General features: G+C 49.4%; 8 protein-coding genes across 8 annotated transcripts; 3 read left to right on the forward strand and 5 right to left on the reverse strand.

The window, feature by feature from the left end:
* Positions 1-53: 53 nt before the first annotated feature.
* N7518_005640 (mitochondrial 37S ribosomal protein bS16m) lies at positions 54-653 on the forward strand (the record flags this gene model as incomplete). Its single annotated transcript, XM_057186567.1, has 3 exons — positions 54-130; positions 269-461; positions 609-653. 3 exons carry the CDS (start codon positions 54-56, stop codon positions 651-653), a joined length of 315 nt encoding a protein of 104 aa, XP_057043337.1.
* Positions 654-2,402: 1,749 nt separating this feature from the next.
* On the forward strand, positions 2,403-4,205 carry N7518_005641 (uncharacterized protein; the record flags this gene model as incomplete). The annotated part of the gene is made up of 1 exon (XM_057186568.1): positions 2,403-4,205. The coding sequence occupies one exon, from the start codon at positions 2,403-2,405 to the stop codon at positions 4,203-4,205; it is 1,803 nt and encodes a 600-aa protein (XP_057043338.1).
* A 1,442-nt stretch (positions 4,206-5,647) lies between these two features.
* On the forward strand, positions 5,648-7,025 carry N7518_005642 (mitochondrial 37S ribosomal protein mS45; the record flags this gene model as incomplete). Its single annotated transcript, XM_057186569.1, has 2 exons — positions 5,648-6,130; positions 6,342-7,025. 2 exons carry the CDS (start codon positions 5,648-5,650, stop codon positions 7,023-7,025), a joined length of 1,167 nt encoding a protein of 388 aa, XP_057043339.1.
* A 252-nt stretch (positions 7,026-7,277) lies between these two features.
* N7518_005643 (class I SAM-dependent methyltransferase) lies at positions 7,278-8,792 on the reverse strand (the record flags this gene model as incomplete). Its single annotated transcript, XM_057186570.1, has 8 exons — positions 7,278-7,314; positions 7,369-7,830; positions 7,896-8,051; positions 8,111-8,221; positions 8,273-8,283; positions 8,345-8,404; positions 8,510-8,614; positions 8,676-8,792. The coding sequence occupies 8 exons, from the start codon at positions 8,790-8,792 to the stop codon at positions 7,278-7,280; spliced, it is 1,059 nt and encodes a 352-aa protein (XP_057043340.1).
* An 855-nt stretch (positions 8,793-9,647) lies between these two features.
* N7518_005644 (uncharacterized protein) lies at positions 9,648-9,836 on the reverse strand (the record flags this gene model as incomplete). Its single annotated transcript, XM_057186571.1, has 1 exon — positions 9,648-9,836. The coding sequence occupies one exon, from the start codon at positions 9,834-9,836 to the stop codon at positions 9,648-9,650; it is 189 nt and encodes a 62-aa protein (XP_057043341.1).
* A 1,162-nt stretch (positions 9,837-10,998) lies between these two features.
* On the reverse strand, positions 10,999-13,407 carry N7518_005645 (CheY-like superfamily; the record flags this gene model as incomplete). Its single annotated transcript, XM_057186572.1, has 3 exons — positions 10,999-11,376; positions 11,429-12,081; positions 12,132-13,407. The coding sequence occupies 3 exons, from the start codon at positions 13,405-13,407 to the stop codon at positions 10,999-11,001; spliced, it is 2,307 nt and encodes a 768-aa protein (XP_057043342.1).
* A 577-nt stretch (positions 13,408-13,984) lies between these two features.
* On the reverse strand, positions 13,985-14,469 carry N7518_005646 (uncharacterized protein; the record flags this gene model as incomplete). Its single annotated transcript, XM_057186573.1, has 2 exons — positions 13,985-14,355; positions 14,436-14,469. The coding sequence occupies 2 exons, from the start codon at positions 14,467-14,469 to the stop codon at positions 13,985-13,987; spliced, it is 405 nt and encodes a 134-aa protein (XP_057043343.1).
* Positions 14,470-15,030: 561 nt separating this feature from the next.
* Positions 15,031-16,349, reverse strand: N7518_005647 (PQ-loop repeat-containing protein; the record flags this gene model as incomplete). The annotated part of the gene is made up of 7 exons (XM_057186574.1): positions 15,031-15,284; positions 15,347-15,403; positions 15,457-15,586; positions 15,649-15,739; positions 15,792-15,892; positions 15,997-16,031; positions 16,193-16,349. 7 exons carry the CDS (start codon positions 16,347-16,349, stop codon positions 15,031-15,033), a joined length of 825 nt encoding a protein of 274 aa, XP_057043344.1.
* Between the last annotated feature and the right edge of the window lie 645 nt (positions 16,350-16,994).

Below are 16,994 nucleotides of genomic sequence, written 5' to 3' on the forward strand. Positions count from 1 at the left end.
AAAAGAACAGTCTTGCGCTCTCCCAATTGAAACAGCATAACGCACCCGCCAAGATGGTTCTCCGGATTCGACTCGCCCGCTTTGGCAACAAGCACAACCCCTTCTTCAACATCGTCGTTGCGCAAGCCCGGTATGTGGTTTCTCCCCCGTGAATGGATACCCCCGATACGCCCGGCCTCCAACGCCAAACACCGATATTGTCAGGCTGAGGAGTGCTTCAATTGTGCACATATTCAAGATGAACTGAAATTGACCCTATCATCTTCAGCTCTGCCCGCGGCGCCAAGCCCCTCGAAGTCATCGGCACCTACAACCCCATCCCGAAACGTCCCACGAACTTGTACGATGAGAATACCGAAGCCCGTCCATATAAGGAGATTGCCCTCGACCGGTCACGCGCCAAGTACTGGCTCGGTGTTGGTGCGCAGCCTAGTGATCCCGTCTGGAAACTGATGAGCATGGTGAGCACCCTTGTTTGTTTTATCCGTGAGAGTTCTGGGAATCAAGGATCTGGACGGCTATTGTCGGGCCTGCGTTTTAAGCAGATCACATGGACGGGGATTACGTTGTTATTATACGGACTGCTTTCTAACCTGAACCTATTTTAGGCTGGCCTTGTTGCGCCCAAACCTACTACCTTTCACAAAGCTTGATTCCGACTCTTTGATACTGGCTGCTTGACCTTTGGCTTTCCAGAGCCCCTCCGACATTCTTTGTGTATTCGGACGCCGGGAACCTCAAGACGTGGTACTATCGGAAGTCGCGCAGTGTTTCTTTATTCTTTCCTGATTTTGCTGGCATTTTTGGCGTTATTGGGTTGCCTTGTGAGAACCTCTGTATATTAAGTGGCAGCCTGACTGCTCTGAGTCTACGCGGTAGATGAGCCGCATGAATATCTACTGATATGACCTGAATTGTCTCTAGGCGACACATACTTCGTACCGAGGTAGCCTATACCTTACCAGCATACTTTCCATAAACTGCTCATATATTGTTGAGTCATGAGGTATATAGATGCTACTAAACCACACTCGACGAGGTAAATCTTAAATGGATCGGATAATACCCTTGGGACCCGATCGTATTTGTCAGTAAACTTGAAAGTCAAAACATTTGACGCGCCTATGACCAGTTCAGGCACGTTGTGAAGAAGTAGGTGCTAGTAAAGCCCCTAAACAGCGGCTTCTCTCCACGGCCCAACCAAATGAACCACCGGCCGCTCGATAAGCCCGAGTCATTTCCCTGTCGCAGCCAATCCCATCTGTTGCCGGGGTTGGGCCCGTGGCAATTGGTCGATGACCCTGGAGGATCACCAGGTTTTGACTTTTTAGATTCCATGGGCGTACAACGTATGCGGTGACTTTTATTATTATAAAATAGGTGGGATATGTGATGTATGTGGTGATATGTCGTATGAGGTAGTCGATATCAAGCCGTTGGCCATTGTAATCTGGGCTGGTTGAAGTAGATATACAGTATCCAAGGTTCCAATAATCGGTATTGTATTGACTTGGTACTAGCTTAGGGTTACCTATCCGAGTCTACATTCAATAAACATGCACCTAGTATATGTGTGTCTCATTTCATAGAGCCCCATCGCGTGCAGAGCCGGGGTACGGCAAGCCGCATAGGCACTGTACTTGCATGGCCGGTGCTCAGCGATATATTCATGATCCACCGATCTTCAGAGAACAGAAAAAGAAAAGAAAGAAAAGAAACAAAAACCGGGGCATTCCAACAGTCACCACCGGTCACCTCGGGGCACGCACTGGGCCAGTGTCTGCATGCGGTCGGTTTCTAGGGCCAAAGGTGTAAGACGGCGTAAAATTGAGTCCAGATTGTGTAAAGAGCGTGACCAGGTACTGTCATCTACCTGGGAGTACATGTGTTCACAGGCAGATCTGCATAGAACCTCATGTACCCCTCTGGTCACATACCGGTTCCCCATTGAGTCGCGTCGTGAAGGGCAGATCCATGGATCTGGCACTGGTGGACTGGCACTCGACCGTTCCGGACTCTTTTCTTCCCCTCCCCTGCACTCTCCTTCATCCCCTCCTTTCAACCCTTTTCCCTGCATCCATCTTACCATTCGTGTCAATTTCCATCTTTATCTCAATCGTTTTCAAAGCGCTCATACCTGTCGCAAATCCGATGAGACACCATTCGAGTGCACTCGACTTTCGATCGAATCGCTAATCGCCTTCGCCTTCCTTCATTTCTGTCGTTGCATCGCGCTTGGTGTACGGTATCTTGTCGCATTACCGATCACTGCCCCGACCTCCGACTGTCCCAATCCTGCGACTCCTTTTTTCTTCATTAGGACTATCTTCCCCCTGTGTGATCGCGAAACCTAGAAAAGGCGAAAGAAAAAAAAATACAATTTTTTTAAATCTCGTGGAGGGATGAGCGGCAGCTCTAGCCAGTCCACTCGTACGAGTCCCGGCTCTTTTGGAACTACGCAGCTCACAGAGTCCGTGTCATCCGGTTCGCCCCCACAGCAGTCACTCCCTTCTTCGCAGGTGCCTTTGACGGCTCAGCATGCGATGTCGACCGACGTGTACAGTCCGAATGCGTCGCAACCGCCTTCATCTATGAATCCATCTTTCTCATACCCTTTCTCCCCTATCGGTACAACAGCTTCATTCGATACCAATATGCGCTTGGGCGATAACGATCGCAACCTCCAGGGTCTAAATGGCCTAAATCGCGGAAACGGAGGCGCCATTCTCATGCGCAAACTGCCGCGAAATACGAGCCGCGAAGCCCTGCGCAGCATGCTTCTCTTCGCCAAAGACTTTGTCGACGCCGACTTCGTCACCTTGGACCTGCCCGAGGATGACGGGTTCTTGACTGCGGTCGCGCGATTCATTACTTTGCCAGCCGCCGAAGAGGCCAGATCACTCCTCGATGGCAAGCCGAACTCCAAAAACGACGCCAACATGGTCGTCGAGATGTACCCCGGTCCGATGGGCGCGAATTTGTCCAACACCCGCCGTAACACCATCGATCACACCGCCACTCGTGCGTTAATGGGTGCCTCGAACGGTCCTCTGGCGCGCCAATCCTCGCGCTTCAACGGCACTTTCCAAAGTTTGGAGAGGCTATCCAACGCCAACCCCAATCAGGCTATTGGCGAAGGACTTCCTCCGACCTCCGAATCGCGCATGCATAGCCTTTTCTCCCCACAATCTCCGATCGGAAATGGCATTGATAACCTTCCACGCATAACTGGAAAGTCTATGATCGATGAGGACCCGGACGAGGAGACGGGCGAGCTGCTCAAGGATCCGGTGGGCTATGCGGAGAACGGCCATTCCAACAATATCTCCGCTGGGCGCCGGGCCACCAACCCTCAAATCCCGACCAATCGCTTTGCCAATATGTCCCTATCAACCAACATGTCCTCGCCACCTTTGCAGAACTACCCTGGGGGTGGCGCGCAACGCATGGGCGGTGGAACACCCACATCTGGATACCCGAACCAAGGCCATGGTTACCCATACAACGCTCAGCACACCCCACGCCACAGCTTGCCCGCTGCGAATCCGAATGACCTGAATCCTCCTTGCAACACTTTGTACGTGGGCAACTTGCCGCCAGACACCTCCGAGGAAGAACTCAAGGCCCTTTTCTCCAAACAACGCGGGTACAAACGACTCTGTTTCCGAAACAAGCAGAACGGACCCATGTGCTTTGTGGAATTCGACGAGGTCGCCATGGCAAGCAAAGCACTCAATGAGCTGTACGGCTACAAGCTGTCAAACAGTGTCAAGACTGGCATCCGTCTCAGCTTCTCAAAGAATCCGTTGGGTGTGCGCTCTGGTCAACCCGGCAGCATGAACTCATCCAACTCGCCCTCCGGGCAGGGCGCAGTCCATGGAGGCAGCAGCTTGAGTGGAATTCATAACAACATGTTCTCGGCCGTCAACGGCCCTCCTCCCGGACTGGCAGCACCCCCTGGTCTTGGCATGCCCATGCCTGCGCCTCCGATGCGCAATGGGACCTCCATGCACAACCCTGTCAATCCGCATGCTCAACTGATGGGCAATACCTCATACAACCCGAACTCGGGCCTGGGAATCCGAAACGGAGCCAATTCCATGATGATGTCGCCGCCGCCCCCTCCTAATTCCGGCGGCAACAATCCGACACCGAACCTGAACGGCTATAATTCCTTTTACCCTGACTACATGATGGGTCGCTAAGCCCATCCAAGCGTTATATTAAGATAATGCCCGGCATGTTTGAACGAACTGGGATATCTGGCGCATTTGGGGATCTTCGTTTCGTGAGCTAGATCAGCATTCGGCGGCTGCATAACTCTCGGGAGTACTGTTTCGGATTTGCTTTCTGTTTTTTTGCCCTTCTTTTCTGCCAGTGCTTTTCTTGGCTTTCGTCTTTCTGTTGCATGGGAACCTGGGCGCTCTCACATTCCTTTTTTTTGTTAATTCGTTTCATTGGGAGGATTGCATTTCAGGTCATTGCCAAACTTGTATTCTTATCTGGTCGGCGCGAGGCGCTCGAGAGCGCATGTTAGTTTCTGTCGGCCATTGCGTTTTGTTCACACCTTCATACCCTCTTGATTTCTTGCTTTTATTCTCGTTTATCTCGCTCGTTACCCTGCTTCGATAGGCAATGCACACTAATGCGTGTTTGCTGTATGCCTACCCAGGATCTATACGAGCCATTATCTACTTTATTCCGTGATTCCCCCTGTTTGTTACATCTATCCCCTGGATCTTTCTCGATGCATCGTCTGCGTGGATCGGAAAGGATTTTGCTGATTTACTTGCTTTATCTATTGCAATGCGTGTTTATTTCTATGCAAGTACGAAGGAAGGGTCTTATGTGGCTTTCTTTAGCTTCTCTTCTAATATCTCTCTACTCAAATGGCATGAGCGCGAAAGGACATGACATCGGCTCACCTCGACCACATATTGTCCCAGGCGTTCGCGTTGGTTTTATTTCTCTGCCATATTCTTCCTGTTTCGGTGGAGACAAAGGCGTCCGGTCCATGCATTTGCTCGACAGCTCCTCTACATTTTGCTTGCATTGCCACTCGTTTTGCTTTGGGTCTTGCTTACTCTGATTTTCCAGGAGAAGAATGGAAGCGAGGCGTGTCTATTTTTTTTTGTTTTCTTCTTATCCCGTCTTGCTCGGGGATATGATACCGATACATTTGCTTCGATCTGTACTTGATACAATGAACTGGTTCCAGTTAATCTGGAGAATGAATCCATCAATCCATTTATAATAACGTTTAAGGTCTGTAAGAGCTATCATGGACTTTTGATCTCCTTTGGCCACTTTTCATATATTTCATACCTGTGAAGTCGACCTTGGAAGGCTTCCACCGTAAGATTAGATAGATACATATACTCAGGTGTCCCAGTATACTCCGTACAGTATGAGAAGATGTTTACTTCTGTACATATACAGTGGGGATAGGTCACGTGATGACACTACCGAGAGAAGTTTCTTCCCCTAGACACCTACACTTCCCGCTCCAACCCGACAATCTCCCATCCTCAATTGTTGCTGCAAAAGGGTCAATGGCAGCTGGAACTCCTTGATTATTATTATCCAGCGTCTTCCATTCAGTTCGACATCAAAGTTTCCCTCCCATTTCCCCATCATATCCTCCAAGATGCCACCCCGGATGCAGAGCCGGAGTGTGTCCAACACTCTTCTTCCCTACCTCACAGCTACCTCCTCATCCTCACTCTCTTCCATTCCTTCATTATCCTCTTCATCATCACAATGCCTTTCGCGCCAATTTTCTGCCACGGCAGCACCACAGGCACAGACCAAGCTTCGTCGGCAAATGTTCGAATGGCTCAACACTGAAGGAGCCGTTTTCAAGCATCACGTTCCTGGCGAAACCAACTATCTTACTCGGTTAAAACAGCGAGGCCCCGAATCTTCTTCAGATGCCTCCCGTCCGTTCCCCAACAATTCAAGTTTCATCAGCGAGCCTATCCTCAGTGAGGAGCTACGGGATGAGGTCTATCACCGCGTTGTTGAACAGAAGATGAGTCTTCGCGCTGTCAGCGTACATCTTGGAATTGATATGAAGCGTATTGCTGCTGTCGTAAGGTTGGTAGAATTGGAGAAGAGACAACGCGCGCAGGTAAGACCATTTTCCCTTCTGCTGTTCCTTCCCCTTTGCTTTCGGACTCTGCTTCGACCCTCCACGCATATGATGAGTCACAAAAAATCGATTAGTCTTGAAGACACCCACATGGTTAAACCTTACTTTTTGAACTGAACTGTGTTACCTTACATTTTGGATTCCTATCACCTTTTATTTGGTCGCTTGAGAACTGACGAATCTCAATCAGGGTAAACCCCTAGCACTGCCATATGCCCGGGCCATCCACGAGATGGTCCCCACTACACCCCTCGCCCAGCAAGGCGAGCGTCAAGAATACCATGAACCCATCAACGACCTCCCCGCCCATCCCTTGACAGGTTCCCAAATCTTCTACCCAGTTCCCGAATCCCGCTCTTTCACCCGTGTCGAGGCGGGTCGCGTCTTCTCCGGCGCCCCAGCAATGGAGCACTCCGAGGCCGCGGAAATTTCCCACCCCTCCGACCTGGCCGAAAAGATCATCGAGGACCCCAACTCCATCGCCTGGGTCGGCAAGGGCGCCAACGCTCGCCAAATCCTGCAGCCTGCTGACGTGCGCATTCCTCACCCTCACATGGTTGCTCTGGAGCGCGACCGCCTCGCGCATCCCAACGAGCGTCTCGCCGTTTCAGAAAAGCAGTCTAAGAGACTCAAGCGCCAGGACGCAATTGAGAAGGAGCGTCGTGAGCGCTTGCAGGCTCGCCGCGAGAAGAAGCTGACTGTTGTCTCTCCCGAGGACTCGCGCTTCGACTACCGTATCAAGGATACTATCTACACTCCGGAGACCACTGGCGCTGATGGCCGTGGTTCGAAGGCTGTTGGTCGTCGGTATGGTGTGCCTCACCGTGACCGCACACGCGGCGAAATCAAGATCCCTACCCGTGTGGAGGCTTGATTTATGAGATGGTTCTTCTAAGGGTCGTTTCTTTGTTTTTTTGTGTTCTTCAGCAACTTTTTCGGCTACGGCCTTTGTAATTTTACTATGCATACTCATCCATGGATGTATGATGGAGGATGTCGCTTATGTACTATAACCGGATGATATCGAACCCTTTCTCTTTCCATTTCAGTCACCTCTTGCCGCTTTTATCACTTAAGTACAACTGGTGAGCCTTACATAATCACCTCTCCACGGCGATAATAACTATCAGGAGCGAAGAGGCTTTCTCCCATAGACGGCAACTCTGCTCATAGTTAGTCCTCCTATCCATGCCACCAAGGGGATATGTTGAACCCACGTCTGAACATAAGCATGCAACTTCTTATCCCGCAACTCCCGCTTAACAACCGCATTATGAATCTTCGCGACATCCGCACTCCAGCCCAGCACGTGCGTATACAAGCGCAGCGAATAAGAATCAATAGCCTGCTGCAACTGCACAGCCTGGTACTTCCCCAACGCCTTCAGATGCGGATCGCGCGGCCAGGGCGAGAACGGCAGCGCGTACACCGACAAGCGCACGTCCTCAAAGCCCGCCGCGATCATCCAGTCCTTGAGCTTGTGGTAGATGTTCAGCTCGCGGCCGCTCTTCTCGCCGGCGAAGTTCACTGCCTGTTGCCATTCCATGAGCGCGGAGTCTGCTTTTAGCGTGCCGTCGTCGCTGCGGGCCCAGACGGCGCTCTCGTGAGATTCAAAGTACCCGCCTGGTTTGAGGTGGTCGTAGATTTGGTGTATAAACCCTGGCCAGTCGGCTACGCATCTGCGTAGTGTGTTAGTGTTACTCTCGTTGGTATAGACGGTGAATGCGGTAAGGATATCAATTACCCTGCTAGACATCGTGCGTGGATGAAGTCGAAGTGGTTTCGTTCGTACTGCCATTCGCTTTCGAAGTCCTCCATGATGAACTCGATGTTCGGGGCTACCCAGCTCGGCTGGATAGGGCTGATGTCATTCCCAATGACGTGGGCGCTGGGGAATTTCCTATGATCTGGGTTTAGTCTTGCGGTATGTAAAGATAGAAGATGGAGGGTTTCATGTACTCGGCAATATCCATAGCCCAAATGCCCGTTCCCGTTCCCAGGTCAAGAATGTTCTGCGGTGATGATGTGATCGGGGCATTGTAGAGCTCTCCTCCTAGCAACATCAGCCATCTGCGCCGCTTGGTTAGCCACACTCGTTCAGGAATGCGTTGCTACACGGACATGTGATGTGTCTGAAGACAGAGTCAGTGCGTGCACATGGAAAGGCACTAGTTAGTAATGGCAGCGCCTTACCAGATCCATTCGATCCTGCTCCTCCTCGTCATTCGGCATCCTAACTCGGTCAACCTCTAACTAGAGGAATGTGTGGAAGTGCGCAAGTACATATAACCTCCCTAGTCGTCGATCGATTGGTCATTGAAGCTTAGTACCAAGGGTATGTATGTATGGACTACTTACCAAGCGGGTACTGCAATACCGCCGACCATTTTCATACTCGAATTCCAGCACGCTCTCCGACAGGGAGGTGAGATCGGACAGCTCGTCGAATTCACTGTTAGTGTCCTACAAGACGGTTAAATTCCCGGTGTCGCGATGGGCCAGACGGTCGAGTGAGTCTACATACGTCGCCAAAATTGTCGACCGCGATTGGAGCCGCGTTGACAGGGGTCTGCGTGTCAGGCTCGGCGTTGGTTGGGGGTACAGATGGGGCTCGCTCGGATGAGGAAGTATCAGAAACCATTATGATGGAAAAGGAGAGCAAAAGCAACGGGGAAATTTCTAGAGGAAACGGCGCTGGATAAATAAAATCTATTCCCCTTTTCTAACAGCCTCGCTTGTCAATTTACTCGATGCGAGTGGAGGGTTTTTGGGTTTTATCCAGACTGTCGGGTTCAAAGGAGATGGGGGGTTTTGATCTATCGTGCATTCTGTCGCCTCTCAATTTCCTGATTGCCAATGGGAATCACTGAAAGAGGCTGGAAATCAAACACCACTCCCACATGTCGTTGTCTTTGAACCCATTGGTTCACTGGTTAATATCGAGGTGGCCCTCGACAAAGAATAACGGGTCTCGGTGCTTTACTATGGATCGGTTTAAGGTCAACCAGTCCCACGTGACAGCGTGCTCAGTTTTACCCGGGAGCGAAAAGCGGCAATGTCTGAGCACTAAAACGGAAGGTACCTGTACACTGTATGCCTCGTCTTTGCAAATGGATCTCTCTAGGACTAAAGATGTCTGTGGTTTTTGATATATTGTATTGCAGTAACCGCAGTTAGTTTAAAATCTTAATCTTAATATTGTGGTGGTCATATCAATCACTTATTCACGACCCTACATATATAACCAATAAACACTTCGCTAATGTCATATATAATTCAATCTCTGACCAATCCTGCAAGCCCTTAGGAAACAAAACAAGAAGCCAAAAAGATATAAACCCCAAGATATCAAAATCACAATGCACAGCGCTTCGCCAAGAAAAGATAAAAGATAAAGAGCGACAGATATGACCAGCAGATCCCGCACTATTCCATCCAGCCCTCCATTCCGATCATTATTCCCATTCTCAGGGATAAACCAGATAGTAGTCAACTATCAACGAGCCTCCCCGACAGATCGACAGCGTCGTCTTCTCGCCCCAACCCATCCAGAGATCGCATCGGACTCAGAGTCGTCTTCCTTGGAAGAAGTCTGGAAAATAGAGCCGATTGAGGCGAGGGCACTCTGGAGCCATGAAGTAGTAGTAGGGGAGGCTGGGGTTGATGGCATATTTGCTGACTGCATGGTCGAGTTGGGTGAGGGGTGAGATAGTGATGGCGAGATGCGGGGTTTATAGTTTGTAGTTGTGGTTGGTGGTTTGCTGAGAGGAGGTCTTTTGGTAAATGGTATCGTACCTGGTCTGGAAGACAATGATAGACGATAGACGATAGACGATAGACTGGTATGTAGGATGTATGTAGGGTTTGGAATGTAAGATGGAGGTTCGGGGGGCCAGCTTATGGTATTTAAGGAATCGAAGACAATACGAACATCACATGCGAACAATGCTCAGAGAGAAGACAAAGCCCGGATCTGGATCACCTGCATAAGTACCCAAATCCGGACTTCGTATTATTTGCTTTCAACGGTTCCCTGGGTTGCCTCTCCTACTTCGGTCATGCTGCTTTCTCTTGATTGGTGATGTGATCATCGCATTGTATAGATTTACGTATTGATTCGGCCTTGCACATAGGGCTTGTGAATGCGATCGTCGCATTGGAGCAACGGCTATTGGACGAGTCTTTGCCTTGAGAGGTGTTGTACTACGTTGGATGCGCGCGGATCTGGAAAGAGTAAATTGTATACAATGTAGGCTCTTGGTTATTTGCGACATTTTTGTCTCGGTGCTTCAGGGAGTATCTTGAGACTTGTATATTTTAGTAGAGATAGACAGAAGCCATACATCGTATAATTTCGCATGGATCATCACCCTCAAATAATTAGTGAGATAAGTACAAGGTAGGAGAATACACCAAGGCCTCCAGCCAGTCGGAAACAAAGAAAATTATACATTGAAGAATAAAAGCATGGACATCTCGTTCGTGTATATGAGGATGTCCATTGCATGGAAGTTGTATGCAAAAGTAAATATCGGTAGACAAAAGAAGCCAGGCACAAAGGCAATGTGAGCAGGCAGACGCGTATGCATCGCAAAATAACAAAATATATCTATATGGCCAAAAGAAGATCCACGAGGAAAACCATGCACCGGGTCTGAGGACCTCGAAGTGAAGTGCATGCCACCATGACAAAAATATGAAAGTATAGGAAAAGAGACGTTGCTATACGGGGTATTCAATGGGAGAGACAGAAAACCAAACCAAATAGGTTGAAAAAAAAGAGTGATGGGAGCGTGTACGGACCAACCAACCAAGGTATGGTAACTCATTCAAATACAGATCCGTCTTCATTCTTCATCAAGAGGCACGACCGTCGCATCACTGCCTGGCGCGCCGTCTCCTGATGTTGAATCTATACTGTCGAGACTTCCGCTACCCCATGAATCCTCCCGCATGATTTGCGCGGCTTCTGGTAGGGTTGGCTTGGTCTCGAAGTGATTGGACTTATTAGCGGGCCGGGAGATCGAGGGTGACGGGGGATCCACTTGTGGCGGTTCTTTGCGGTAGCCACCTTGCATCGGGCTGGATGATGTATCGACAGTTGGCGAGGCGGCGCGAGGAGAATCCATGAACCCGCGCCATTTGCGCCAGCCTTCAAAGTCAATCAGGGCTTGCATACAGCCCCATTCTGTAACTTTTTGCTCAAGCCAAGGGAATCCGACGGGCTATTCGAGAAATGTTAGCATATTCGGAAGAATAAGATAGGAGATGATTTACCTTGGTCAAGAAATCATTGCAGCCAGCAGCCAATGCCTCATGTCGGTCACTTTGCAGACTGCTAGCTGTCAATGCGACAATAATGACTGGACTCCGGAACAGCGAGAGATCTGTCAAAGTGTCCTCTTCACTGACCGTACGGTGAAGCCCAGGTCTTCTCTCTGTCGCAGGCGTACTGGACGCGCTGAAGCGACCAGAGGCTGTCTTCGGGAAAACACCAATGCCATTTAAGCGCTCCAAGCGCCGGATCTCCTTGGTGGCTTCCAGGCCGTTCATCACGGGCAACTGGATGTCCATCAGGACCAAATGGAATCCACCTTGTCGCCATTTTCGCACTGCCTCTTCGCCGTTCATTGCACACTTCCAGCGCACCTTCAACCTTTTCATAAAGGCCTCCAAAAGCTTCTGGTTGATGATATTGTCTTCCACGATGAGGACATTGATTGGCGGAACGGTGCCGTCGATCAACCCGCCAAACATAGCACCAGGAGAAGTGGCTGCTTTTGTTTTTCGCATCACGCGTGGTGATGCCGTTGCCGGGGGAGTGTGTGATTTCACTTGCGGAGATTCCACCGGCGGTGGTGCGGCGGGGGGTGTAGGCATTGCGGGAGGAGGAGCTGGGAGAGGTTGGGAATGAGGAGTAGGGCCAGTTTCTAGGCATGTCAGTGGCTATGTTAAGCCAAAAAAAGTCGTTTAAACGTACCTGTTATACCGGGAGTTTGGGTGTTCTGGTTGTGAAGGATAGTGGGAGAATTTGTTCTGTGTCGTGTCAAAGGAGGTCGCTGATGCCGTGCCCTACGGCTTCCCGGAGATGGTAGTAAAGGAGCGACACCAGTGTTGAGGATGGAAATTGACGGCGCATTAGCCGCTACTGATGGAGCCCCCGAGTGTGCAGACGGTGTGCCCGCGTTCACCTTGACCGGCGGCATGAGAGGAAAGTAATCGCCATGTTCGCCGGGTTCTGATTGGTGGTACTGGTACATCGAATGGCGCGGCGATGGCTTTGGGGTCCGCCGTGACGGGGCATCGATCACCAATGCTTCCTCGATGTTCTGTCCCCCAGGGTAGTATGCATCGAGTATAGATATTAGGACTTCCTCCGGGCTCAAGAGACGCTCAGTGAGACCTGGTCGATTCGAGCCCTCTCGTGGCAAAATTCGGATAGCAATATCGGGCGAGTCGAAGCTTCTCCCCAATGAATTCCCGTATTTCATGATGACATGGTCGCGTAGCTCATCTACCACCGCATCCTCTCTGCAGGGCACCAAGGTGGCCGAGCCACCGGGCCGTTTGACCCAAACCCGACGTGTGACCATCTCGCAAGGAACAACGGGCGTGAAACCACTAGGCTGGTCTCCCGAAGAGAAAACACTCGCGTCCAGTAGCCCACTAATCAGGTGGTGGTGTGTGTCTGGGAGAAGAGATTGCCGACGGATCGCAAGGCTCGGGCGCTTGCTTGAGGGAGGAAAGTAGGAGGTCGGAGGGCGATCATTCGTAGGCCACTCTGCAACAGTATGCAGGGTCGGAGTCAATGGAGTTTCGGGCAGGATTGGTGTCTGAGCTTTCAAGTGGGTGGATTGGAAGGAGGTGGTATCGGAATGCTGAGGAGTCGATAACGGAGGGGTTTCAAGGGGAGACGGGAGATCGCCCGAGATAGGAGTTGGCAAGGAAGAATTATATGGCTCCGTCGACGGCGTACAATTGCGAGTTCCTGTGTGAGGCTGTTCCGAAGGCGCAGAAACGGAGGAACCCAGTTCCGGGTTTGTCCCTGGGGATAGGGGCTCCTGTACCTGAAGGATGCGAGAAGCAGTGATCTCATCCAAATGTTTCGAAGATGCGATGCTATAAGCTGGGGATTTGTTGGAGTCGAGAGGGCTTGAGGGGGGTTTTCGGTTGAAGTGGGCACTCGGATCTGCATCCGCTTTTGGAGATAATCGACCAAGCAACTTCGCCTTCAGACGTGATATCCGTTCCGTCATTGTCGAGTCTTCATGCCATTCTAAGACGATAGGGGGAGAAACCAGACTCTAGTTAACTGTTGTGCTCTGTCGATCGAGATAAAGACAATCTCGTACTTTTTTCGGTTCAGACACGTCAGTATAGACCAAGTCAGAGATGTCAAAGGTTAAAGAAGTTGAGAGGGGAAAGTAGCGACTTGGGCAGAGTCACGTTAGTTGCTGATCTCCCGGGACCAAAAAAAGCTATGGCCTTTTTAATATGCAAGGATTCGGGGGGTCCTTGGGCTTTTGGAGGGGAAAATAGGAGAGGATATATGAAAAAGTGTCTTGGATTAAAATTGGGCATCTCAATTGTTGGGTTTATTTTTCTGTTAGCAAAGAGCATAGATATAGAGCTGAAATGTAGTATACCTAAGACCCTTGAGCTTGTATAGCTCGTCAACTACTCCTATAACTATAGCACTCTTATTGCAGAACCCCTTAGGTGGCCTGATCTTATCCAACAATCCAGATAACATAATACACGACACGATTCACGATTCACGATCTACAGATACCCCACAAAATAGCCTACGTGGCCCGCCCAAAAGTACCAGAGCTAGCCAGACGCAGGGCCAATGGTTCTCAGCGTCACTGGAATATTCCGAAGAGCGGCATCTGGCGTTGCACTCCATAGCAGGATATACCATCCACCTTGTCCTGTCGGTTGGGCGTAGAAGTTGATGTTGTCCTGGCTGCACATAACATATTTTCCATATAAAGTCCACACATTGGTTTGTGGTGTCGATGCGCTAGTCGTGTTTGTAGCAACTGTGTCGTTACTTGTCTGGCCACTTGGAGTGGTAAATATGACCGGACAGGCCATTGAGCCAGTATCACTCAATCCAAGCAGATTGGTACTGGACGCCACACCAGCTGTGGTGAAAATGGCAGACTTGGTACTAGTTGAGGTGGTATCGGTGTGAGCAACTCAAGTGTTTTGGTTGTCACCAAACGTTACTGTGGCTAAATCAGACACTCATCTCGAGGACTCGGAATTCAAGGCATACAAGAAAACGCAAACTTGTTGGTTGCATTTGACATGGCCAGATTACCGATCTGAGCTTGACCTGTTCGGCAAATGATTAATGTGATCCATTTAGGGGCCACGACTTCTCTATTCTAGCGCAAGGACAGCCTGGGCCTGGGAAGCCACAATGGGATGGTTCTATTATTACGCAGAATCCCCCGCGTCGAGATACGGCAGTGCTGGCCGGAGGTGGGTGGCTGTTGATTGCTTTCAAGACGAATAACCCCGGCGCGTGGTTGATGCACTGTCACATTGGGTGGCATGTCGATGAGGGTCTTGCATTACAGTTTATTGAGCGACAAGATGAAATTCGGGATCTCATAGATTATACTCCGTTTAATGAGAATTGTGCTGCGTGGGATAGATACGTCAAGACGAAGAATGTTGTGCAGCAAGACTCGGGAGTTTGAGAATGCGGAATTTGTGTGCTAAATGATACTGTGGATAGGATAGAGAGAGAGTTGGTATGTTAAATAGGTGTATTTAGACTGAGCTGGTTGCAACGGCTTTTTTTTATCTGATTATTTTGATATTCTTTCATTGCTGGTCGACGTCTAGATTCTTATGGGCAGGATTTATACGGAGGAACTAACAGCAGGAGCAGCAGGAGCAGCAGGAAGAATGCCCTTTTCAACATCCTCTGTCTCTTGCGTGTCATTCCTCCTGAGTAAAAGCAAATCATCAATGCTTTTCCCTGAATCTTTTGCTTCCTTGCGTAACTTTCGATACCGGATTCGCCAGGAAATATGACTGATATATATCCCTGCCTCGAAAACTACCACCAAAATATACATAATCCCCCCAAGTATGTCAAATGACCCTTGTGCCGCTATAATAGAAATGTGTCAGCTATTTGTCGTAGATATTTTCAGGATACAGAGCAAGCCTGACCTAATGCGAAGAGAGAAAACAGTCCACCAAACGTGTCGAGGCAGAGGAAGACCCAATCTACTAACATCAGCAGGTGCCCATCAAGCGCTGTAAATCAGAATAGAACCCACTGAAGCCAATCACACGCCCGTCTCTCTTCCACAATTCAAAATACGGCGGCACCAGTCCTGCGATGAGGATAATGGCGGCTATAACCCCAACCACGATGTCGGGCCATGTCACACCGTTATTATATGGTATCTGTCAAGTTTGATTAGATATTCCATTCTTCGAAAGCGAACAGAAAGAAAAATGGATAATACTCTCAATGTTAGGATGAGAAGAGCCTCCAATCCCCCAAATAAAACAATCGTGCCCAAGCATACCAGAACAGCCTTGGTTTTGCTATAGTTGCTATTGAAATTGATGAGCTGAGATTAGCAATTCGATCGCAATAGATCCATACATGAAACCAACCCACTGGTTATAATGAAGAACCTGACTCCAACTAACCAACGAAAAGAACCCAAAGATCTGAGGCTGAATCTGCAACGGGATATTGACTTGCTATAGCAAGAACCATAAAGATAGCAGTCAGCGATAGATGCAGATAAAAAAAAACATCGAAATTACTAGACCAGAAGTCCGCGCATTAGGGTAATTCAACTTACCTGCAGAATCAGATATGCGCCCATTGGAACCGAGCCTGCATGAATCACAATTGTAAGCCAATTTTGATCTCGAAGGTTTATTTTCTTTTTCCTCCCTTCTCCTTCCTATTTTAGGTGACATGCTTCATATATCAAGAGACTCGAAATATAATCCTCGAAGCCCGCAAACCGATGAAGAGACAGAGACATAACTTACAGCTTACCCACAGAAACATCATCGCCGCGGGGAATCCATCTGTGTTCTTACGGCGCCAATTATACCAGATCTGTGGTATGAGTTGGATGCACCAGAGAACTGTCCCGATGGTGCCGAGGACGTTCGATGCCAGTGTGATATTATTCTCCGATGACATTGTTTGTGTATAAGAGGCGAAAATCAGACAACAATATCACAATATATCCAAAATAAAAATGCCTGGTATGGAGTAGATATCCACTAAACAACTAGATTCGATGAGGTGGGCTAGTACCTATACTGGGTAGTCAGCTCAAAGAACCAATAACTATCGCGGAGAAGAGTGGGAATATAATCGGAGATTTAGGACTTTAAGTACGAATCGTTGAGAGGATCCAGTCCCTTTTTTATGCACGTAGTAGCGCATGCGCACTGATCCTCTAGTCGAACCAGTCATGGCCCAGCGACAAACGCAAGACTATGCAGGCGAGTATCGAGATAGGAGTGGGTTCTGAAGCCTGTTGGTGAAATGGACACACAGAATGCACGGTGGTAAGCACGAGTGCAGAATAAACCAATACCAGACTAAGGAACGACAAGGGGAAAAGAGAAAGCTTGGGAGAACACAATGCAGCGGTGAAGTCTTGACGTTTGACTCGGGACTTGGCTAGTCTAGTCGATGGATCTTCGCGATTAGTGCATATTGGCCTATGACGGAAGGGGAGATGTTGCCTAGTTATTTGCCTAGTTACTTCGAAGGCCTGGAGTGAGTGTGATAAGAAGAAGCAGAAAGGATATGTTGTTCCGAGATATTTTTCTACCG

The sequence above is a fragment of the Penicillium psychrosexuale genome, assembly GCF_028828465.1.
Source record: "Penicillium psychrosexuale strain IBT 29551 chromosome Unknown utg000003l, whole genome shotgun sequence".
NCBI lineage: Eukaryota > Fungi > Ascomycota > Eurotiomycetes > Eurotiales > Aspergillaceae > Penicillium > Penicillium psychrosexuale.